General features: G+C 39.9%; 1 protein-coding gene across 7 annotated transcripts in view; it reads left to right on the top strand.

The window, feature by feature from the left end:
• Nucleotides 1-2125: 2125 nt before the first annotated feature.
• Nucleotides 2126-24493, top strand: part of LMBR1 (limb development membrane protein 1) — a 64235-nt gene continuing 41867 nt past the window's right edge. For 4 of the 7 annotated variants that reach the window (XM_087916862.1, XM_087916860.1, XM_026718319.2 and 1 more), the window contains exons 1-2: nucleotides 2126-2443; nucleotides 16494-16566. In XM_087916862.1, coding sequence (XP_087772988.1) covers nucleotides 2381-2443; nucleotides 16494-16566 — 136 coding nt within the window. In that variant the 5' untranslated portion in view covers nucleotides 2126-2380. Of the gene's footprint in view, nucleotides 2444-16493; nucleotides 16567-24385; nucleotides 24406-24493 lie in introns of those variants that run through there. The other 3 variants (XM_087916864.1, XM_087916863.1, XM_087916861.1) reach the window with 2 other exon arrangements.

The following is a 24493-nucleotide window of genomic DNA, read 5'->3' as shown; positions in this document are numbered from 1 at the left end:
TTCCAGGCAGTCTCCTCCCTTCCAGATCCTGCCCTTTTATTCTTTTTCTCTCTTTTCCTGTTTTCAAAAGCTTTTGATTATCCAGAAATCTTTATTATCCCTTTGACCTTTTATTTTCAGCATTAAATGCCTATTGATGTCAAAGTGGATTTTTTTTCCAATTTCTTGCTTAAGTCTATTAACTGTCAGTATAAGAAAAGGAGAAAAAAAACCCAAATCTTTTCCCTTTTCTCTCTCCCTCACAGCTTAAAAATCTTCTTTGGGAACAACGTTATTTTTTTTTAATACTTTCAATTCCAGGATACTTTATTTGTTGCTTTTGCTGTTTGACCTGGTCAACCAAACTTTCTCTTCTTATCTTCCTCCTGCACATTCTTTTCCGGTTGAGTTCTTCTTTGTGGTGGCCATTTCTGACCACCGCTACAACCGCCTTCGGGAAAGGGAGTAATGGCCAGCTGGGGAGGAGAGATGCAGCTCTCCTCAACCCTGCAGGCAGTCTCCCCCTTCTTCACCACCTCTATGGGGTGGCTTAGCCCCAAAACCAGCCGTCTCAGGGCGCTCCAGCGGTTAGCACGGATCGAAACCTCGCAGAGACGAGGCTTCGGTATGTTGCCGAAAAAGCTCAAACCGGAAATCCGGCAGTCCAATCTCTTCTTGAAAGTCTCAAGTGATGGCGCTCCCACAACTTCCGAGGGCAACTTCTGTTCCATTGGTTGATTGTTCTCACTGTCAGAAAGTTTCTCCTGGTTTCCAGGTTAAATCTCTCCTTGTTCAGTTTCCATCCATTATTCCTTGTCTGGCCTACAGGTGCTTTAGAAAATAGCTTGACCCCTTCCTCTCTGTGACAGCCCCTCAGATATTGGAAGACCGCTATCGTGTGTCCCCTGGCCCTTCTTTTTACTAGACTAGCCAGGCCCAGTTTCTGCAACCGTTCGTTGTATGTTTTAGCCTCCAGTCCCCTACAAACATAGTGTTTTGTGTGTATTGTCCACAAAACTGCACCTCATCATTACCAAAGACGACTCCTAGCTGAGGAACAATTTTACAGGCTGTGCATGGTACAAATCAACCTACGCATATTATAATGAGCAATACCACAAATACAGCCAACTCGCAACCACAACTGAGCCCCAAATTAATATTGCCGAGTGAGAAATTGATGGAGTTTTGCTCCACTTTATGATATTTTTTGTCACATTGTTAAACGAATCATTGTCGTTGTTAAATTAAAACACAGTTGTTAAATCCCACTGACATTGCTTGTCAGCAGGTTTCAAAAGATGGTTACATTATATGACCCCGGGACTCGGCAACCCTCATAAATATGAGTCCCTTGTTAAGCATCTGAATTTTGATCATGTGATCATGGTGCCACAGTCATAAGTGTGAAAAATGGCCATGTCACTTTTTTTCAGGACAGCTGAAACTACAAATGGTTACTAAATGAACTGTTGTAAGTCAAGGAGTAAACAATTAACATTAGTTCCCTGTGTCTGGATTTGCACAGCTCCTGGTAAGCAGAGTCCACACGCAACCTGTGCTTTTTTTATGCTGCAGTACTCTATGCTACTTTTGGCATTGTCTACAGTTGTTGCTCTTTGTTGGTCCACTTCAGAGCAGCCTTGACTGAAGAGGCTTATAAATTCACAAATAGATAACAAATGTTGTCTGCTTTTGGCTTATCCCAATCCCCAACTCATAAATTTTATCTTCAATATACCACAAGGCTCTTTAAACTTGACAGCTTTAAGACTTGTGGACTTCAACTCCCAGAATTCCTTCTCCATTCATGTTAGCTCAGGAATTCTGGGAGTTGAAGTATCAGGTATTTTTTCCCTACAGCCAGCAGGGCGGACTTTCCTTCCTACTGGCTCATCCAAAAAAAAGAAAAAAAGAAAGCCAGAATGGACTTTAAGAGAGCGATTTTCGGTGCCCCGCCGAGCACTGAAGCCCCGCCTCTGGTTTATCCCAGCCCCGCCCACAACGAACATCGATTCCTCCCCGCCTTCGAGCGTGCCGAGCCCTCGCACCGCCGACACCACTAACGCTTATCAAGATTTGCGCAGGCGCACTCCCCCCCGTCAGGCCGCTCTTCTTAAGAGGCTGACTGACACGCCCCGCGCGAGGAGAAGGGGGCGGGGTGGGACGTGAGGACCCGTGCTGCTGCTGCTGCTGCTGCCGCCACGGTTGTTGTCGTTGCCGGCGCCGCGAGTGGCGCGTTGCGCCCGAGCTTTCCCCACCCTCCCCGGCCTGAGGAGGGTCCCGAGCGCCAGGCGTTGCCCACCGGCCATGGTCCTTCGCTTGCCGCCTGGGAGGCAGGAGGCGCGGGGGCAGCGGCGGCCATTACTGGAGGAGGCTTCCCGGCGGGGGCTATGACAGGATGGACGCGGACGAAGTGACTATCCGCGAGCAGAACTTCCACAGCCAAGTGCGGGAATACACGGTGCGTAGCCGCCCGGTACGGCGGGCCGCTTTCTGCTTCACGGCTGATGCTGCTCCAGATACCCGTTCCGCCGCTTGTCCCCGGCTGAGGCGGGGGCTGCGGTCCACCTGAAGCCACGGCCTGCTCGCGTGGGGTGGGTGGGCGAGCGGGCGCCTCAGGAGCCCCTTTCTTGCAAATCACACGGGGCTCTTTTTTTTTTTTTTTTGGTTTTGGGTCTTCCCGCCTCTAAAGGCACTTTCTTTCCTTTTCCCCTCCCCGCCCTTTAAGAAAACAGGTTCACCACTTGTGCAAAACGTTTATGGCTTCTTTTTGTTTTTACCCTGGCAGTTAATAATGCAATGTTTTTTCCCCCCTGGTGTGTTGGTTATGAAGGCAAACGCAAAGGAATAGGTATTGTGTACAAAATTGTACGTGGCAATGTTTTTACCTGTAGGTAAAAACAATAAGGTGGGCGAACAATCATTTTAAACTCCATGTGAATCGTTCTAAACTTGATGGTAAAACAAAAACAAAAACGATTTTTGTAATAGAGTTGCCAAGGTCTGGAATGCTCCATCCGATTCAATTGTTTCAGCTACAAATTTTCACAGTTTTAGTCACAAATGGACTTCCGAGGACCTCACTTCTTATTTGATAAGTGCATAAGTGCCCTGAAAACGTGCCTAATATCCCTGTCATTGTTTTTTTTTTTTTGTATTTCTGTTTTTGTTTCTGCTTGACAATAAAATAAATGTGATTACAAGTTGCCACTTCTACCTTCTGCAGGTCAAGAAATTCATTTCCATGCTCTTTTTGAGTCCCAGGAAACGTGGTTTTTGGGGAAGAGAAGCAATCAAAACAATATAGAGTTCAGTAGTTTCACACCTTCGCAATTGAAGCAGGTAGAATTTAGAGTGGAGGATTGCAATCCTCCCAACCCAGTTAGCATCGTACAGCTATTCCTTCGAATTATAACTGCAAGTGAGCGCAACGTTTCTGTTGTGAAGCAAAACAGTTGTTAAGCAGGTTTTGTCCCATTTTATGACTTTTCACAGCACAGTTAAGGAATCATTGGGTGGTGAATAACAGGGTTAAGTGAAACTGGCTTATCCATTGACTATGCTTATCAGAAGATCACAAACGATTACATGACCTCGGTCATAGATACATGCCAGTTGCCAGGCATCCAAATTTTGATAAAGTAAAATGGATGCTGCACAGGTGGTAAGTATGAAAAATGGCCATAAGTCATTTTTTTCAATGCCATTGTAACTTTGAGTGGTCACTAAATGAATGGTTGTAAGTTGAATACTTAATGTATTTCCACTAGATGTAAGACAACAGGCACCATGGGAAATGAATTTCAGTTAATTTTACTATTGATAAACAATTTGGCTCACAAACATAAATGTAATTATACTTTTGCCTCAAGTGACATACTTAGATATGTTTGTTGTACATATCAAATGTGATAGATATAATGGAGTCCTTTGAACTCTTACATCAAAATTATGTGGTGCATGCTATATGTTTGCAGCCTTAAATTACTTATAAAGTAATAAAGGTGGGATAAACATCTTTAAAAAATTGTAAACATGGGAAATCTATATAGTACCAGGAATGGGGAATAAAGATTACCAGATATTATATTGCCGTGTTATGCCAGATTAAAAAATTATATATGTGTAACTGTTTATTTTTATTTTGTTTATCAAATTTAGTGACAGCCCATCGCACCAAGCAACTCTGGATAGTGTACAATGAAAAGCTGAAAATCATATAAAGACCATACTTTTGTAGGGGACAGTTAAAATAGGAGTGTAATAATTAAAATGAAAAAAGCGAAGGAAGGGCTTCTAGGCACCGGCCAACCCAAAGGTAGCCTACTTCTCTGTGAGCCCCAAACAATTAATCAAAGCCAGGTATTCAAACTTCTGAAGGACCTCATTTTTGGAAAGGGCATTCCAAAGGGCAGGACAATTGCAGATAAGACACTCTTCCTGTACCTTGTTAGTTAAAATTTGTTCCTGAAAAGCTTGGCTTGAATTCTGGCTTAATTTAATAGCTGTTTTTTTTTCATCTTGGTGTTAAACTGCTTTATAACATTAAGTCATACTGATTTGATGAATTTCAGACAATCATTTAACTTAATTCTATCGAAGTAATAGTCCACTCATTCTCCTACTGGCACAATGATTAAATGTGACTTTTTGTTTCCATATTATGTATTTCATTAGTTTCATAGCATTATAAGAGCTGTGGTGGCGCAGTGGTTAGAATGCAGTATTGCAGCCTACTTCTGCTGACGACCAACTGCCAGCAGTTTGGCAGTTCAAGTCCCACCGGCTCAAGGTTGACTCAGACTTTCATCCTTCTAAGGTCGCACCCAGATTGCTGAGGGCAATATGCTGATTCTAAACTGCTTAAAGGGCTTTAAAAGCACTGTGAAGCGGTATATAAGTCTAAGTGCTATTGCTATTATATTATCTTTCATATTTCACTTTTTATCCAAAAGAGAAATATAGATGAAATCCACTTTTCTTTTTATTATAGTTATTTGTAAAAGTATATGTTACCTGTAACATTGTACATTAGCTTTTACTAGCTTCCTGAATTTTAATAATCCCATATGTTAATCATTACAAGCAGTTCTCACTTAACAATGGTAATTAGGGATGACAACTCTGTTGCTAAGTAACACAATGATAAAATTCTATGTTGTGACTACACCAACGTACAGTTGCAACAGTTTCAGCTGCTGTCATTAGGTGAATCTTGTATCTGGCAGCATCCTGCGGTCATTTGCTACTTCCTTTTAGCTTCCCCATTGACTTTGCTTGTCAAAATTTTTCAGTGAAGGTCAAATAGGATGATTATGTGATAATGGTATATTGCAACTGTCCAAATTGTGAGCTATTTGCCAAGTGCCCAAAACATAATAATGTGATTGTGGGAGAGTGCACTGTCCACAACTGTGAGGACCTGTCCTAAGTCCCCCTCATTTAGCATCATAACAACTTTGAACGTTTGTTGAGAGTGTTCATTCAATGAGGACTACTTTTATACTACACTCAATGATATGACCATCAATTGCAAATGTGCATAATTTGTCCGATCTTCCTGGTACAATATATGCTGTAAATCAGTCTCTTAATTCCTATGTATATTGAGTTTTTCCTTGTAATGTTATAGTGAATTATTCTGACTGGTTTGTGTTATCCAACTTTGCATTGTTTCACAGTGCATACAGTACATAGTGGATTATATAAGCTTTTAAACAGCTATTTGAGATTTTTCTAATTCATGTTCATGTCTTTTTTGGCCATATCTTATTAAGTCAAAAGGATGAACCTACTGCTTTCTAGTGGACAAGTCAGTATATAGCCTGTATTCAGCTGTAGCTATGCATCTCCCATTAGGTGAAACACCAAGTGAGGAAAAAAGAGGAAGTATGAACAAATAGTACTTTCACTTTTTATTTACCTTAATATATAAAGTCACTGTGATTTTGTATTTAGTAGACTGTGCTACTGCTCCTATTAGGTAGTTCCTTTAAATGTATTCTTTACTTATTACCTGCTATAATCTCCAGAATGATCTGACTCCAACCTAGCTTTTAGGTATTCTTCCAATAGTGTACCCTTTGCTGTTGCACTTGAGTCCACCCTCTTTACTGTTGGTTGGTCTCCTGTTCTCTTTCCTTCTATTTTAGCATTCTAGACTTCTCTGGAGCTGGATAACTTTGTATTATATGTCCTCAAGATGCAAACTTGAACACAATCATTTGTGGCATGAATGGTAACTCTGAATTGATTTTTTTCACTGATCCGCTTGTCAGTTTTCATGATATTTTCAGGGGCCTTCTCCACAACCAAAATCAAAAAGTGTCAATATTGTTTCTATCTTGCGTCTTTAAAATCTAACTTTCACTTTTTTACAGTGTCAGAAGATAAACTTCCTTGCACAATTTTGATCTTTGTAGATTTGGACACACATGAATATCTTTTCCAAGGCCTTTGAGGCTAAAGTGCTAGTCTGCAGTGCATTTCTTGATTGCTGGTTCCTTTACTGTTGGTAAATCAATTCTAAAAGGCAAAAGCTACCTGCCATTTCACTGTCTTCACTGTCAATTTCAAGGCTGGGTTGCTCTACCTGTTATCATTGGTTTGATCTTTTTATTTAATTGCAGTCCAATTTTTTTCCCCCCCCGACTTATTACTAGAGCTTGCAGTTCATTTGCAAGTTATCAGAATAGCATCATCACTACAGCAGAAATTACTATGTGTTTGTTCCTCAGTTTTAAAAACACAGTCATTTTGTTCTAATCTGGCTTCCCTCAATATATTCCGAATAAATTTGGGGAGAGTTAGGCAACCATATTTATAGCTATGTCTCACTTCTTAGCCAAGCTGGAGCCAGTCTGTTTCACCATGATCTGCCCAGACTATGATTTCCTTGTATCTGTATAGATTTTGCATGAGATGTTCCAGGATTCCTATATTGTATGGCTTGATATGGTTGATGCAATCAAAGGCCTTTTCATAATAATAAAACAGACATTCACTTCTTTTGAGTATTCTTTGACTTTCTCAATCATCCATTGTGCTTCTGCAATAATATATTTTGTTCCTTGGCCTTTCCTAAAACCAGCTTTAACATCTGGCATCTTCCTTTCCGCACAGAGCTTTAATTTATGTAAATTGATCTTAGGCATCATTCTATTATCTAGTGAAATTAAGGATATTGCACAGTATTGTTGTTTGCATATTCTGTAGTGTCTTCTTTCTTTGGTGCTAATATATATGGACTGATTTCTTTCAATCTGTTGAGGACTGTTATTCTTCAGATAGTCTGGTATAGTTGGTTTAAAATCTTTATAGATTATTCTGCTGCTTACCATTTTTCTGTGGATATGCCATCAATTCCAATAACTTTCCAATTGGTAATGGAGTGCTGAAATTGACATACCTGCTATAGAGAATTTCAGAATACTCTTTCCATATTTGTTGAATTGTTTTAGAATCGGTTACTATTGGCCTAGTAGTTTCTTATAGCCAAACAATTTGAGGTAGGAATTGAGTTTTTAGATCTTTTGGAAGACTTTTTTTAAATTAAAGTTTGTTTCCAACATCAGTGCTACTATAGATATTGTAATCTTCTCTAACAGCTGTCTGAAATTTGTTAAGTTCCTTCCTGAGATCTTTATTTTTGTTGGCTTTTGTTTCTCTTCTCAGCAATTTCCACTCTTGTTCTGGCATATAAGTTTGTTTTCTGTTTCTTAGTCTTTGGCAAGTTTTTCTACAGATTCATCCTTAACAACTTTGATTTCACTCCACTATTCCTCTAGTCCATTGACCATGAAGTTCCTGAGCAATTCCTGATGCTATAGTCGAAAATCCTTCCTATAGCACAGCTGCCCAATTTTGGAGCCTATTCATTTTAACTGGGCAGATAGTATTTATTTTTATTTGTTTATTTCTACCTTGCCTTTATTAATTTTTTTACAAACAACTCAAGGTGGGGAATCGTATCTCATACTCTTTCCTCTTCTTATTTTCCCCAGAACATCAACCCTGTCAGAGGGTTTGAGCTGAGAGAGAAGGAGTGACTGGCCCAAAGGTGACTGCTGAGTTATAGTGTTATCATGCATTCCCAACATTCTTCCCTCATCCCTCCTATGGTCACTCCCTTCCCCAATCATGAGGTAACATAGGTCAGAAGTCTCCAACCTCAGCAACTTTAAGACTTGTGGACTTCATTCAACTCCCAGAGTTTTTCAGTCAGATCTCTGGGAGTTGAAGTCCACAAGTCTTAAAGTTGCCAAGGTTGGAGACCCCTGACATAGTAGGACTTTCTTAAAATTCTTAAAAGTGAATATAGAAAGAAAAATAGAGACTTTTCTTTTGGGTTTAATGGAGAACAGACTTGGAAAAAAATTTGGAACTCTCACATTATCTATGTTGACGGCAGCAAGTTTACCTTATGTACTTTATGCATAGAAATGGAAGGTCACCTCAATCCCCACAATGGATGAATGGCTGCAAAAACTGATGGCATTAGCAGAGATGGCTAGATTGACTGTTTTGATTAAAGAAAAAAAATGCAAATTCCTTTATTTCTACCTGGAAACTGCTTCTGGACCTTGTGCTTGAGGTGGAAAAAATGAACCATTGATTTTGGGTTTTATCCACTAGATAAATTTGTTATAGAAATGGCTAGTTTTATTGTGTAAAAGTAAAAAGTTGAGTTAGATGTTAATGCCTTATTTTACTGCACCAAAGGAATCTGAAGTCAATGCCTTTTTTTCTTTTCTCCTTACTTTCCCCCACTGTCCATTTCCTTTTTCTCTTCTCTAGCTTCCCTAATATTTACTTTTGTATTCTCTTTGTATGCCATATTATAAAGTAACAAAAAACTATAAAAATAAAAAATGAGATAACATATCAGGACTTGTGGAAGATCAACGTTTTGCCATTTCATAAATCCCATTGCCAGGGTTGATGCAGTTCTGTTGTGCAGACTAGATATCCAAATCAACGTATAAGTTATTAACAACTAGCCATTTTCTTCTAAGACTGAATCTGAACTGAAGAGCGTTTTGTTGTCGTTAATATTTTCTTACTAGAAATATGAAGCATGATAAAATGAAGGAGTTTTGTGATTATTACCCCAGCTTCATACAACTGCATCATTTTCATTCCACAATGATTTGGGAAATTAATTTTATTGTTCATGTGACTTGGTTAAACGCTCTCTTAACTGGAAAGAAATATATAGCACATTTCTTATAATCTTACAACACTTTTATTGTTTTTAAGTTATTGATTGATAACAAGTTTTCCAGCCATGTCCAATCATTTTTTTATTTATATTTCAAGCTTACCTTTCAGGCTAGAAGCCAGGGGTGGTATTCAGCAGGTTCTGACTAGTTCTGGAGAATCGGTAGCGGACATTTGAATAGTTCAGAGAACCGGCAAATCCGACCTCTGACTGGCCCCGCCCCCATCTATTCTCTGCCTCCCATCGAGTCACAGCTGATCGGCTGGGTCTTCTTTGGTTGCCCTGCACAGGAGAATGGAGCTGGAAAGCAGGTTAGTGAGGTGGGGAGGGAATGGGATTTTGCAATATCCTACCCCCAGGAGTGAGGAGGCAATGGGGTTTTTGCAGTAATCTTCCCCCAGGAGTGAGGAGGGAATGGAGATTTTACAGTATCCTTCCCCTGCCACGCCCACCAAGCCACGCCCACAGAACTGGTAGGAAAAATTGTGGAATCTCACCACTGCTAGAAGCACATGAAATATATTTGTAAGGTCTGTGGTTTCATATAGCAAATCTTGTTATTTGTTTATTTGTTTACCCATGTAAAATATTGAAGAGTAGAAATACAGAAGGCAGAATAAAAATATAGAATAAGATAAAACATTTGTTTGATGATTATGAAAAGGGGGTCGATCTGAGGCAGGACAAGAAGCAATGGATGGAAACTAGTCAAGGAGTGAAGCAAACTATAGAACTAAGGAGAAATTTCCTGACAGTGAGAACAATTAATTAGTGGAACAACCTGCCTCCAGAAGTCGTGAATGCTCCAACACTGGAAGTTTTTAAAGAAGAGATTGGACAACCTTTGTCTAAAATAGTTTGGGTTTTCCTATCTGAGCAGGGGGTTGGACTAGAAGACCTCCAAGGTCCCTTCCAACTCTGTTATTCTGTTATTCTTTTAAATGTTAATTCTTTTTGATGGTTTGCTTTGAAGAGTTTTTCTTCTTCTTAAGATAGCCTTGAATTGCCTTGCATTTCCTGCCATTTAGAGATTAAAATATCTTTCAAGTCAAGCTTCATTTCTGGTTATACATAAATATTATCATGTAATATTTGGCAGCAATACACAAGTGATCTGTCACTGTTTATTTTTCTGGAATTGTTTTATTTCTCAATCTAGCCTGTAGTCCTGAGATTTTCTGTGGTCTCCCATCCAAGGCTAATCAGATCCAGCTGTGCATAGTTTTTTAGTGAATAGTCAAAGTCTGCTAATCACTTCCTGTTATATTAATTAATAGGAGCTGAGAATATGTCCGTTTTTATTTCTGAGGACCTTATTTCTAGCAAGACTTTTTTCTGAAAACATTTTTTTCTTCAAATGAAAGCTAAGGAATTTAGAAAACTGAACTTTGGACTTTGGGGGGATTGACTAGTCTATACCTTATTCGATACGTTTTTTTATAGAATGTATGTGAAATCAGTTTCCTCTTCACTATTTACATCACTGTCTTATTATGAGGATTAAATCACACTAAAATAGTTGATTGACTAATTAACTAATTAGCTGATTAACTAACCAGAACAACTAGACAGAAGGACAGTTTTTCCCTGAACGCCATCACTCTGCTAAACAAAGAATTCCCTCAACACACTTTTCTGTTCTGTTCTGTTCTGTTCTATTCTATTCTATTCTATTCTATTCTATTCTATTCTATTCTATTCTATATAATTGCCCTTTTGGCTGCTTCCCCCGCTTTCTCATGCTAAAGGCACATAGGGACATTATGATTAAAATCCTTATTCTACTTTGCAGAATATTTGTCTATTTTTATACAGGATTTAAGAATGTTAAAACGAATAATTTCTTTTTTAATACTCTTAGATCTTATAATATAAATTGTAATGCAGTAGATGGAGACAGGAAATTTTAGGCTTTTGTAATGATGTCATTTGTCTTGATGTACTTATGTTCCCATTAAAAAATTGAAAGGGCACTTTGATATTGCATCTTTTATGTATTCTATAATTAATCTTCAGTCTTACTATTTTATGGCTATGTGTGGCTAATTCTTATCTGTGAGTTTAGTTTATGTGATATTGTACTAATACTGTAGCTTTTAGTTTTTCAATGAAACATAAAAGCAGAAATTCATATGTACATTTTGTTACCAAATACAACTTTTATTACTGTATATCCCCTTCTGTTTTTATATTTATATACATGAAGAGTCAGCTAAATAATTAGTTCATAAGTTATTATAATCATATGTCATCATGTTACTAGATTCAATTTTATGACTTTTGGCAAAAATAGCAAAATGTGATCACATGACCATTGAACGTTGCAACCAGTTGTAAATGTGAGTCAGTTGCTAAGTATCTGAAATGGGATCGTATGACTGCAGAGGTGATATAGCAATTGTAACTTCAAGGATGGGTTGTAAATAACTTTATTTGAGTTGTTGTAACTGGTTGTAAATCTAGAACTACCTCTACAAACATTAAAAAGTAAAAATACAGAATGCAGAATATTGTGAAGGAGAATTTGATGAGATATTTATTTTATTTATTTATTGGAATTTGTCAAACAAAAAGAAAACAAGAATAAGAGAATAAAAATACAATAGGGACGATAGGCTCATTATGCCTCCCCCCCTCTACTGACCACTTAAGGATAAAGTAAGGGCCACGGAAGTCAATTTGTGACTGAAACTGTGAAAACTGAATCATGTAGGACATTCTAGACTTCGACAACTCTATTACATTCTCTCCTTTTCCATTCTTCTTTTCACAATTACTAACCAATACTTAAACATTTATGCTGTGCTTTTAATATTTAATATTAAACATAGGAAATCTTTGTTTATATGTATTTAAATGATTTCACTATTGTTTTTAATTAGTCTGTTAACTCTTCATAGAAATTGTATTTCAATTGTATAAATCTACTTTGCTATGTAATGTTTTCTATAAAGGGGAATCATTCCTGCTTGAATTTAGTCAAACTTCTATTATGAGTATACACTGTCAGTTTTGCCGTGGTGAAATATTCATCAATTTTGGTCTCTCGATCTTGTATCTTCAACAGTTTTACTTTTCTAATATTTTTCCAGATTCATTCTTTTGCTATCAGTGTTGAACATATTTAATACTCGTTTCTCCCCCCCACGACAACAGCTCTGTGAGGTGGGTTGGGCTGAAAGAGAGTGACTGGCCAAAACTCACTAAGCTGTCGTCTTTCATACCTACGGTGGGCCTAGTGCTCTTAGTCTCCTGGTTTCTAGCCTGTTGCCTTAACTACTAGACCAAACTGTCTTTGAAGCTATAATACTTTCCATTTATTCTTTCTAGAATTGTTCTCAATATTTGTGGTTTCAGTTAAAATTTTATTTTCAACATTTTATGAATTTCCTTTTAATATATTTATTTATTTCTTAAATTCATATGGCCACCCATCTCACAGGAAGCTACTCTGGAGAGAGTATAACAGAAAATAAAACATGTCAGAAACAATAGTGTTGAACTAAAAACACGTAAGAGATTAGACCAGCAAAGGAGCCACCTCAAGACCTCTAGGCCTGATGATGTAGCTAGGTCTTGAGGGAGTTCTGGAAAATAAGTAGGAATTGAGAAGTTAACACTTCACAAGGGATAATATTCCATAAAGGGATACCTTGCTAGAAAAGGTCTATTCCTTGGGCTCATTGTGTTTTTACCTGGCAGGTGGGACCCACAGCATGCCTGTCATGCCAGATAAGATGGGATGAGTAGATGTAGTTGGGATAAGGTGATTCTTCAGATAACCTAGTCCTATGCCATGAAGAGTTTTAAAGGTTAAAACCCGCACCTTGAATTGGACTCAGAAGCAAACTGGCAATCAATTGAACTCTTGGGGTGGAGGCGTAACATAGTTTGTTCTAGAACTACACATAGCTGTCCATGCCACTGCATTTTGTACCAGGTGAAGTTTCTGAATATTCTTCAAGGGCTCCCCATATTGAGCACATTACAATAATCCAGTCAGGTAGTGACTAGGGCATGAGTGTGTCTTTGTTTTGAATGACTGCATGTGATAAAATATTCCTTTTTATTGGGGCATTTTCAACATCTATTGGTACATTATTTGCCCATCTTGGTAATAATTGGTGGTTTTACATACCATCTGTAAAATATTTTATATCAAATTTCCATCAGATTATTCCTTTTGAGTGAATTTTTTCCCCATAACTTTTCCCATTATTCCACTATTTTTTTGAAATTTTGCATCCAATTTATCATCTAGTTTTTAATTTGTTCCATCTCTGTTCATGTCTCAATAGCAATTTATAAATGCTTCCCAATAGAAGAACATGATTCTATATAAGAGTTTTATTAATGATAGAGATTATCTTATCTTTCAGCAAAATAGCTCGATAAACTGGAAGACATACTTCATACTTCCCTCATGATTCCAGGAGTAGGGCCAGTGGTGAAGAAACTTAGCTTTATTTCCTATTTGTGTCTAGAATAGGCTTTCTGTTTAGGTAGCCCAAGAACCAGTTATGTGTAATGATGCTAAGGCAGTGGTAGTTGTCAGAACTAGTTTTAGGGGAAAGTTGTAGTCTTTGTTGAGTTCACATGTATCTCCAAATCAATAACTGCAAGGGGCATTGAGTTAAAGAGAATGTGCAGCTTGGCATCCAACTTCCAATTCAAACCTTTAGTTTGAATAATTGTTCCTGAAATTTTGTTGGGTTGAGATTGTCCTTTACTTTCAAAATGGAAGAAACATTTCTTTTGAGTCTTGTTGTTCTGCCTCTTGCACAGCTAGATTCATAGTTGTGCAGATGCAGATAGATAACTCAACAAAGCTTCCATAACAAAGTTCATTTATTGGTACATCAGGTATCTTCATAACTCACATTTATAACGAAGTTCTTTAATGACCAATCCTTTGTATATCTGCCTTGTATGTGAAATATGGTTATCTCCTAACCTATCTCGTAGCGATAGAAGGAAGATGCCATGTGGTAGAGAGTTCAGACAAAGAATAGGAAAACTCAACCCATCAAGGATCAGTTCAGTGACCGATCAGGATTACAGATGTGGCCACGTGAGATGAACTACATTTCCCAGAATACCTTTAACTACATTTACCATGATGCATTCCCTTAAGGGGACAGCTCACAATTCTTAAGCAACTATCCAATTCCCATAGACTGGCTGGGACAGCACACTTGTCAGCTCTCCTTCCTAACAGTAATATATTCCATGGTACAAAACAGGATGCAGATAACATTTTTTTTAACCTCCCCTTTCTTGAATTTAGCAATTTTTTCTTCAAAATAAATAAAGTGTTATGCATTGGACATGCTGCAAACTTTTAAACTCACTTGGTTTAATCACTGTCTACTAGGATGGAACAGAGCAAACAGACATGGAATAAATTAAAATCACTGTCTTGCCCTGGTTTACACAATTTGGTTTACAAACATTAAAGCTGAGAAGCAAATAGCAGAAACTAAGCAAAGTACATTATGGCTTAAGATGCTGTATAAATCCAATTAATATGCAATTTTTTTTTTGCAATTGTAGAATTACTTTTATTATAACTATAGTTATTACATTAAATTACATGCATTACACTATTACGTACTAAAACAATACGATTAATCCTAGTTAAGCCACTTTTATGACAATTTTTAAATGAATTCCCAAGTATAGTTGGGGCTTCTATAGTATTATGTGTATAGTATTAGTGCATGTAATGTTACAGCAAATCCAGCTTTTATTAAAACATTTAAACTGCCTAATATCTGAACCTCTCTGGATGATTTATAATAAAATACATTTAAAAATACAATCTGAATGTAAACATAGAATAAAAGCATATAAAATACAAAATTAAAAAACTATAAACTAGCAATATGGTGGCATTTAATTTGCTAAGAATATCAAATTAAAAATCAATAAAAAGGCAATTATGTACATTTTGAATATATCTCATGCTATTTGTCATCATATCTTCTTTGTTTAGATTCATAGAACCCAGACCTTGTCTGCATGATGGATGAGTCAATCCAACTTATAATATGGATTAATATGAAACAACTGGCTAACATGTTCTTGTCTGCAAAGCATGTAGTAAAGTACATAGAAATGTATATCTAGAGAAACATCTCGTACCTCTTTTAATGGAATTATACAATTCAAATAGAGAGCTAGTTTTTATATATCAGATATTAAGTTATTCATGAAACAATTTGGACTATTTCAGCAGTGAAAGCCAGTGCATTTTAAAATAATTTTTTATCATGTCAAGATGCAGTTGCCTTAGCAAAGCTAGAATATAAAGGATAACTCTTCTGAACCTGATAATCATTCAGTGGTTCTGAAACTGAAACTAATTCTCAGCCAGCATGAAAAGCATTAATGAAAAAAATAATACTTTTAAAGTAATACTATTAAATGTCCATGCAGAAAAAGTAATGCATTTTTACTGGAAGAGCCCACTCACACTCAGAATTGAAACCATTGAAACCTGTCTTTGGTGTTACTTGGTTGTACTGAGATGCGTCTATAACAGATTGTGCTGCTGTATTTCCGATTGCTTGTAACTTCTTTATGTGCACTTCCATGTAAAGTTAATTGGAATAGTTTAAAAGTAAGGTGGTTAAAGTATCAGTGGTTGTGCCTCCTCATCCGTCACAAACGAGGCAAGCGCCAAAGATGACCAGGGGCAGCCCCACACCTGCCTCGCACAGTTGGTAAGAGAGCCGTACATAGGCCCAAGTCCTTTCTGCAGAATGTTAAATCTGTCACTTTAATCAACTGGACAGCAAACAAGATCAGATAAACAAATTCTACTTCATTGTACAGGAAGTCCTCGACTTACAATAGTTCATTAAGCGATCGTTCAAAGTTATAATTACGATTACAAAAGTGATTTATGACCATTTTTCACACTTAAGATCATTGCAGCATCCCAATGACCTTGTGATCAAACTTATTTATGATGGTTACAGTGTCCTGGGGTCATGTGATCACCTATTCTGACTTTCTCACAAGTAAAGTCAATGGGGAAGCCATATTCACTTAATAACCATGTTCTTACCTTAATAGTTACAGTAGTTCACTTGACAACTGTTGCAAGAAAGGTAACGGAGTAAAATTCACTTAACAAATGTCTCACTTAGCAACATAAATTCTGGCTCAATTGTGGTCATAAGTCGAGGACTACCTTTATTTTATAAAGGCATTTTTTTAAAAAAAATTGTTCCATTCTAACAATTTTCAGAAATCGTTGTTTCAACTGTGAAACTTTCTCTTTCAGATCTGTTTTCTCTTGTTTGCGATATTGTATATTGTTTCCTACTTCATTATTAGAAGATACAAGAGGAAAGCAGGTAACGTGTCATATTTGTATATTTTCTATAATTATCATAAGCTTGAAAGTGTTCTGGAAAGGATGCACATCTATTTATGAAATAAATATTTTGCTATAATTGCATGTAACTGAAAACTTCATCAAACAAATTCCATCACCATGTTCTTATCTTTTTCCAATTTATTATAAGCCTTTTTAGTTTATTTACTTTAAAAAAAAAATATTTTTCCTAAAATACATTTGCTGAGAGACCACAGTGGGGAAATGCTGTTGTGTTTATATCTTGCTTGTATGTAGAGTTAGACACTGCCTATTTTTCTTAAGTAATTCATTTGTATGTTTTAACTTGCATAATTTCATTTATATACTTTAGTTTAAGTAATAACTTTAGGCATGGCTTATGAATCCCACCACTGTTCCTGAAACTTCCTATTAACTTACAAATTCCTGTCTGCTATGGGGGACAAATTCTGTATACTTTTTTTTATACCTTTAAGAGAAAAAGTGGAAGCAAAAAAACTTTGTGGGAGATATTCAGTCTTTCCAGCCTTCCCATTTTTCAGCCTATACATGCAGTTTCTACATATGGCCATAATGAAACCTACCTATTACGATTGTATATTGTAACAGTGGTAAATTGGTCACAATCAATTTTATGACTTTTTTGTGGTGTTTGTTAAATGAGCCAATGGTTCGTTATGGGTGTGATTTTCCTGAAAACCAGAAGCACTGGGTTTTGGCAAAATGATCATAAAACACAATCAATCACGTGGCCAGGGAATGCTGCAAATCACCTTAAATGTGGCCATATTGCCAAGGGCCCAAAATTAAATCACGTGACTACAGAGGGGGCTCAAGCATCAAGACTTTAAATCTGGGTTATCCCTTTATGGGTCAGTCATAACTGTCAAAGACTATCTGTATTGGAAAATTGAACTAGGATAGCCATTGCCTATTTAAACTAAAACTTTTTTTGCATATATGCTTACTGTTGAAAAATTGTTTATAACTCTGTTAGCACCCTATTGTGGTTGGGTGGAATCAAATAATTTGTTCCAGTGTTTGAGGAGTTTAAGAAGTCCTTATTGTCAGTTCTATGAGTAAAACAGGAAATTGAAGTAGTATTCCATAGGAATATTAGAACCACACTTAATTGCTATAGGCTGCAGTAATAGAATATTGCACATTTACCTGTGTTTTCTCTTCTCTTCTTGTAAACACCCAGGGAGTTATAGTGAGTCAGTCTTTCTTACTTTCTTCTGCCCTAGACTTAATGCATGCTTCTTCTGGACCTGTAGTTCTCCCATGAGCTGTTCAGAGCATCCAGAAGTGGGAGGTGCTTCAGTCTCTTCTGGAAAGGCTGGGCTTAAAACTCCAGGACACTCCTCCTCCTCCACGGGACACCTCCTCAGCATCCCCCAGTTTTAGCTCAGCCTTCGTGGTAAGAGGTTGTGCACTCCCTGACTGGAAGAGTTTCTGATTCAGCTAGTCAAGATTCAGGTTTGCTCTTAGGTTAATTCGGCTTGCAAATTTCCCCCCCTATTAATCTGGTGATTTCAAGGCTTGTGGCTCTATTAGGTTATCACCCAGATCAGTTGAGAGCAGCTCTTTGTGACTGGTGGAACCTGCCACTTCACAGGCAGTCTGAGACTGCCGCTTCAGGCAATTAGCCTATCTAATTCCCCAATCATCTTATCTTTGCGATCTTGCCGGAACTCTCGCAGCCGCTGCTCAATTCTTACAGGATCATTTGTCTGACATTTTGGAGAGTCAGCAGCAAGTGGCTCGTTAAACTGCTCAGGCATTTAACATCGGAGTTTCTGCCTTCCTGCCTTTTTAAACAGCTGGCTTCAAGTTCGTGCCTAAATATTACAGGCACCATTCCCTGCTGGTTTCCCTTGTTGGGGACCAGGGATCCTGAATATTTCTTGCTTGGAGTGCTTGGGGGATTTCCCTTGCTGGGGACCCTTAGATACTGTTTCCCATATATACAGGCTTACATATAGATATAGGCATGTGTGTGTGTATATATATATATGTGTGTGTGTGTGTGTTTGTATATAGAGATATATATATAGACTTACACTCCTGGAGAAGCGCCCTACTTTCAACCACGGGTAGGCACCACCCCCAAGTACAAATAATAACAACAACAACAACAATAATAATAACAATAATAACAACAATAATAATAACAATAATAATAATACAATGGAAGGTGACAACATCTTCCGCTCCAAGACAAATAAGTCCCGAGATAAGTCAGTGGGCCCCAAAAAGGCCTCTAAGGCGGCAGATAAGAATGCCCATAGATGGCATCAAGCCTTGGAAAGGCAGTTGCAGAAATGGGCCAGAGAAGCGGACAAGATGGCTATGACACAACAATCGGATCAGGGCCCAAGTACATTGTTGGGGCCCTTGGACTTAACCACCCAGCCCAGACAGGCTATTTCTGGACAGCCTCCCATAGGCATATCTCCTCCAATGAGCACTGCCCGGCGAATCCCAGAGGCAACCTTCATCCCTACGGCCGCCGGTTTAAGACAGGAGGAGGGATTATCTGAGACTTCCCATCGAAATGAGGCAATAGATGGAGATGGCCATACAAAGGGGCATTGCGGCTGGAGTTCAGCAATCCATCTGGACCAGACACTTTTTGGCTACTTCGGAAGCGGGATACCTGTCTGCTCGATCCTTTGCGCATATGGGACATCATCAAACTCAGGTATTCCCCAATATCCGTGACATACCAGCCCATGGTCTTTGGGAGGAGGTGGAATTAGATGACCAGGATGTTCCCATGGAGGTGGGGTCGATCCATCAGATGGACTTGGGGTTGTCAAAGGCTGACCCACAAGAATGAGGAATGTCGGATGACGAAGGCCTCATTCCAGACCAACCTACCTTTTCTGGCCTTTTTCGTCTGCACCTCTTTAAATCTTTGCTGTTCAAAGCGAAGGACACTGCTAAACTAGGCACATCAAGCCCTCATGCATTGTCAACAGGGTCTCAGGACGAATCCGAGGATCTAATATTCTCACAACCGGCTAATGAGGCAGAAACTATTCCCGTCCCTTGGATGTTTGCTGAATTAGTACAAAATCAATGGGCATCAGTAGCATCCTACCCAGCCCCAACAGGGTACGATAAACGATATTATAATTTGGCACCAAAGTTTTCAAATTTTCTCAAAACGCCAGAGGTAGATGAGCTCATTGTGGCACTGGCCTCTTCTTCAACCTTTCCCAACGAGGCCAAGAAGCCCTGAGACCGGAGGAAAAGAGAGCAGAGTTGGCACTCCGTAGGGCGCATATTTCTGATGCCTGGGCCATTAGGGCAGCTACAGCGGCATCCTTTTTTACATGGTCCTCCCTACGATGGCTCTTCCACTTGAGGGATATATTGCCGGTGTCAAATGTCAGAGCCCACCAGGACATTGCTAAGATTATTGCAGCGGCAGAATTCTCCGCCGACGCCACATTTAACGCAGTCAAATTATTGTCTAGAGCCATAGCATCTCACGTATCAGCACGGAGACTGCTATGGCTCAGACATTGGCAGGCGGATACCAAGCATAAATGCAAGCTGGCATCAGCCCCAATATCGGAGGATAAATTATTTGGCAGTGTCTTGGAGCCCCTGCTTATTGAGAATAGAAACAAGAAAAAGTGCTTCCCCTCTTTTCGGAGGTCTGAAAACAGAATGCCCCAGTTGTTTCAAAGGGGTTCCTTTCGGACCTACTATCAAGGCCCATACGTTCCCAGATCTCAGAGGACATCTGGCTAAAGACCCAGTTTTAGACAGGATAGGTCGGAATCTTCCAACAGAGGTCAGCGGGGAGGCCAGAACAGAAGAAACCCCAGAGGTACCGGAGGCCAATTTTTCGTCGCCCCAAGTAAGTCCTTGACAGCTGCTCCCATTGGAGGGCGGCTAAAATTGTTTGCTGATCAACGGGACAGCTCCACCTCTGATGCGTGGGTCAGGGACTCTGTTAGGTTTGGTTTGGCTCTAGAGTTTCAATCCTCCCCTCCAAACTTTTTCATTAGGAGCCCTAGGTCCACGAATCCCATTAAGAGAGCATTGATGCAGGAGGCTATCAATCATCTTCTGCATATTCGGGCCATTAGAGAGGTCCCATCTGAACAATGGGGTCAAGGCTGTTACTCTCTATTGTTTGTGGTCCCAAAGAGTTCGGGGGGCAATTCTGGACCTCAAACGTCAGAACAGATCATTGGTTTATCGAAAATTCAAAATGACTACTCTCCAGTCCATTCTGCTCAGCATCAGAGAGAACGATGTCCTCACCTCTATAGATCTGACAGAGACTTATCTACATATCCCAGTTAGACCTGCTCATTACAAATACCTTAGATTTTGCTATTGTGATTGGCACTACAAATATATCGCCCTACCATTCAGTCTGGCTTTGACCCCTAGGACTTTTACCAAGTCCTAGCGGCTTTGGCTTCCTCCCTCAGGATCAAATCTATTCATTTACAATGTTATCTGGATCATATTTTAATTTTGTCATCTTCCAGACATCAAGCAAATTTGGATACCAAGATTACTCTGGAGATCCTTCAAGGTCACGGCTTTTCCATAAATTAGGATAAAAGCCATTTGATCCCTTCAACTAGGTTAGTTCATTTAGGGGCAGTGATAGATACTGTGGAGGGCAAGGTTTTTCTCTCAGGACAGGTTGAATAATATCCAGTCTTTGGCCAGAGAGATCAGAATCTTAAAGAGGGTTTCCCTGGCAGTTCTGTCTCAACTGTTAGGGAAACTGATTTCTTGTATTTCCATTGTGCCTTAGGCTCGATTCCATTCTAGAGATCTGCAAGGTTCCTGCTACCTTTCCAGCGATCTGGAAGAGCCATTTCCAACGTCCGGATAAAGGTACCACACAATGTTCTCCGATCGCTCCGCTGGTGGTTGGAAAACACGATAAACAAGGGGTGTCCTTTCAAGGAACCTTGCAGGGCAATGATCACAACCGACGCCAGCCTGGTAGGATGGGGAGCTCACTTCCAATCCCACACTGCACAGGGAAGTTGGACTATTTCTGAACAATCACAAAGCATCAACCTGTTGGAGCTGCGAGCAGTTCATCTAGCGTTACACAGTTTTCTACCCCTTTTCCAATCATGCCACATTCTGATCTTGACAGACAATATCACAACCAAGGCCCACGTAAACAGATGGGGGGTACCCACTCCAAACTTCTGATGCTGGAGACGGCCAGGTTGTTCAAGTGGGACGAAGCCAATCTGTTGTCGCTCAAGGCAGAGCACATAGCAGGGGCCTTAAACACACAAGCGGACTGGCTAAGCAGGGCCTCTATAGATCAGGCAGAGTGGCGCCTACACCCGTCTCTCTTCCAGGAAGCAGTGTGGAGGTTTGGGCAACCAGTGACCGATCTATTTGCCTCTCCCTGCAACGCCCAATTTCCCTGGTATATTTCAAGGTACCCGACTCGGGGAGGGGAGGCCGTCAACGCTCTGCGATGTCATTGGCCTCCCGGACTTCTATATGTGTTTCCTCCACTCCCTGTAATACCCAGGTTGATCCAGAAGTTACTGGAGGAATGAGCAAAACTGATATTGGTCGCCCCTTACTGGCCCAGGCAAACATGGTTCGCAGACTTACAGGACTTGTCAAGAGAACAACCTTGGAAAACTCCACTGTCGAGGGTTTCCCTCTCGCAAGGGCCGGTACTTCATCCGGACCCACAATGGCTCAGCCTAGCCATATGGAGGTTGAGCGGAACCATTTAAGGACCCAACAGATTTCAGAGGATGTCATTGCCATCATACAAGCATCCAGACGGTCCTCTACAAATTGTATATACGAGGCCATGTGGCCCGCTTTCTGTGTCTGGTGCCGGGGGCCTAAGATCGACCCAACTGCCCCATCAATAGGACAATTATTGGACTTTTTAGAGGAGGGCTTGACCAAAGGCCTATCTCCAAATACTTTACACAGACAAGTGGCGGCCTTAGTCTCGGTGATATCCTGGGGTGACTTTCGTTCCATAGCATATCCGCAGCTTTCTTAAGGGTGCTGCAAACTTACAACCTCCTGTAATTCACCGCTATCCCACTTGGGACCTCAACAAGGTGTTAACTGCACTTACAACTGGCCTGTTCGAGCCTTTAAGAACCGCTAGTCTCAAATTCCTGACATATAAGGTGGTCTTAATTGCGATCACATCAGCAGGGAGGATTTCCGAGTTGGCAGCATTGTCGATGAGAAAGGACCTGTGCGTGTTTCATGCGGACAGGGTGGTTCTCAGATTGGATCCATCGTTCATCCCTAAAGTAAATTCAGCCTTCCACAGAGCGTAGGAGTTGGTGCTTCTAAATTTTTGTCCGAAACCATCTCACAGACTGGAGCATCAATGTGATCGACTGGACGTTCAAAGGGCGTTAAGCATCTATCTAGACGGCACGGCGGCATTTCGAAAATCTGAGGCTCTAATCCTATCCTTCAATCCATCCACTTTAAGGACATAGGGTGTCATCAACGACCATTGGTAGATGGTTGAGAGCCACCATAGCTAAAAGTTACGAATGCCAGTCCACCTCAGTTCCTAAGGGCATTACAGCCCACTCGACAAGGAGTGCGGCAACATCAGCAGCATGGACCACTCGGGCTTCCATAGACGAAATCTGCAGAGCGGCGACTTGGGCTTCACCATCGCCCTTTGTGAGAAATTATAAAATTGATGTCTATGCCTCAGTGGACACTTCATTTGGCAGAAGAGTCCTGCAGAGGGTCCATAGAGTTTAGGAGTGCATTTCGATCCAGACGGAGTCCCTCTCTAAGGACAGGCCAAGCTTTGGTCTGTCCCACTTCTGGATGCTCTGAACAGCTCATGGGAGAAAGGGCGTTGGTACTTACCTGATATGCCCGTTCTCTGTGAGCTGTGAAGAGCATCCAGCCCCACCCATTTCTTTCCGTCTGGTGGGGTTCCATTCCGGTCAGGGATCTTGATTAGGTGATGAGTCCCGGACTTTGGCACTCAGTCTTCGCAAAACTGGGGGACGCTGAGGAGGTGTCCCATGGAGGAGGAGGAGCCTCCCAGAGTTTTAAGCCCAGCCTTTCCAGAAGAGACTGAAGCACCTCCCACTTCTGGATGTTCTTCACAGCTCACAGAGAAAGGGCGTATCAGGTAAGTACCAATGCCCTTTCTAATGTCTTTTGGCTGTATTCTTTGAACTCTTTTCATTAGCTTGCTACATGTACATCTTCTGCTTAAATTATTCAGTTTACCCTTTAAAAAAATCCCTTGATCTCCTAAAATTAAGTTAGTTTTCTCCATGGGGGTGGGGGTGGGGGGAGGAACCTTTTGTCTTGCTGGGTCTCAATGTATGAAGAGCAATTGTTTTGGACCACATGTAAAATATATAAGCTCATTGCACAGTCAGCCAGACGTATAAACTGGATTTGGCATTTTATCCACCTATTGTGTCCTTCTTGATGACCTGGGATAGGCAGAGATGGATGTTTTATGGTATTGGAGGTATCACCACAGGATATATGCAGTCAGCCTTTTGCAACTGACTGATGGTGAATTTATCAATCCTGATGGTGTTCAAGTGGTGCTCCAGTTGTATTTAAATTGCACCCCAAGTGCCTATTACTATTGGTTCTACTTTTGCTTTCTTTTGCCACAGTCTTTCAATTTTTATTTGCAGGTTTTTGTGTTTAATTATCTTCTTCACTTCCTTCTCTTCTCTTCTGCTGTTTTCAGGTACTGCCACATTCACTATCCAGACTTTTTTTTTTTGTCTTTGTTATTGACAAGTTTGGTGTGTTAAGTGACAAATGCCTATCTGTTCGAACTCTAAAGTCTCAGGTACTTCACCTTACTTGTTTTCTATTACTTTTTCTATTTCATGGTCCCACTAATCCTTGCTTGCAGGCAAATGGTATTTCTTTCAGCT

This window comes from Pseudonaja textilis, chromosome Z (assembly GCF_049901715.1).
Source record: "Pseudonaja textilis isolate UNSWEBS1 chromosome Z, rPseTex1.2, whole genome shotgun sequence".
Classification (NCBI taxonomy): domain Eukaryota; kingdom Metazoa; phylum Chordata; class Lepidosauria; order Squamata; family Elapidae; genus Pseudonaja; species Pseudonaja textilis.
The sequence above is the reverse complement of the archived record's forward strand: the minus strand, read 5'-3'. Positions and strand labels throughout refer to the sequence as shown.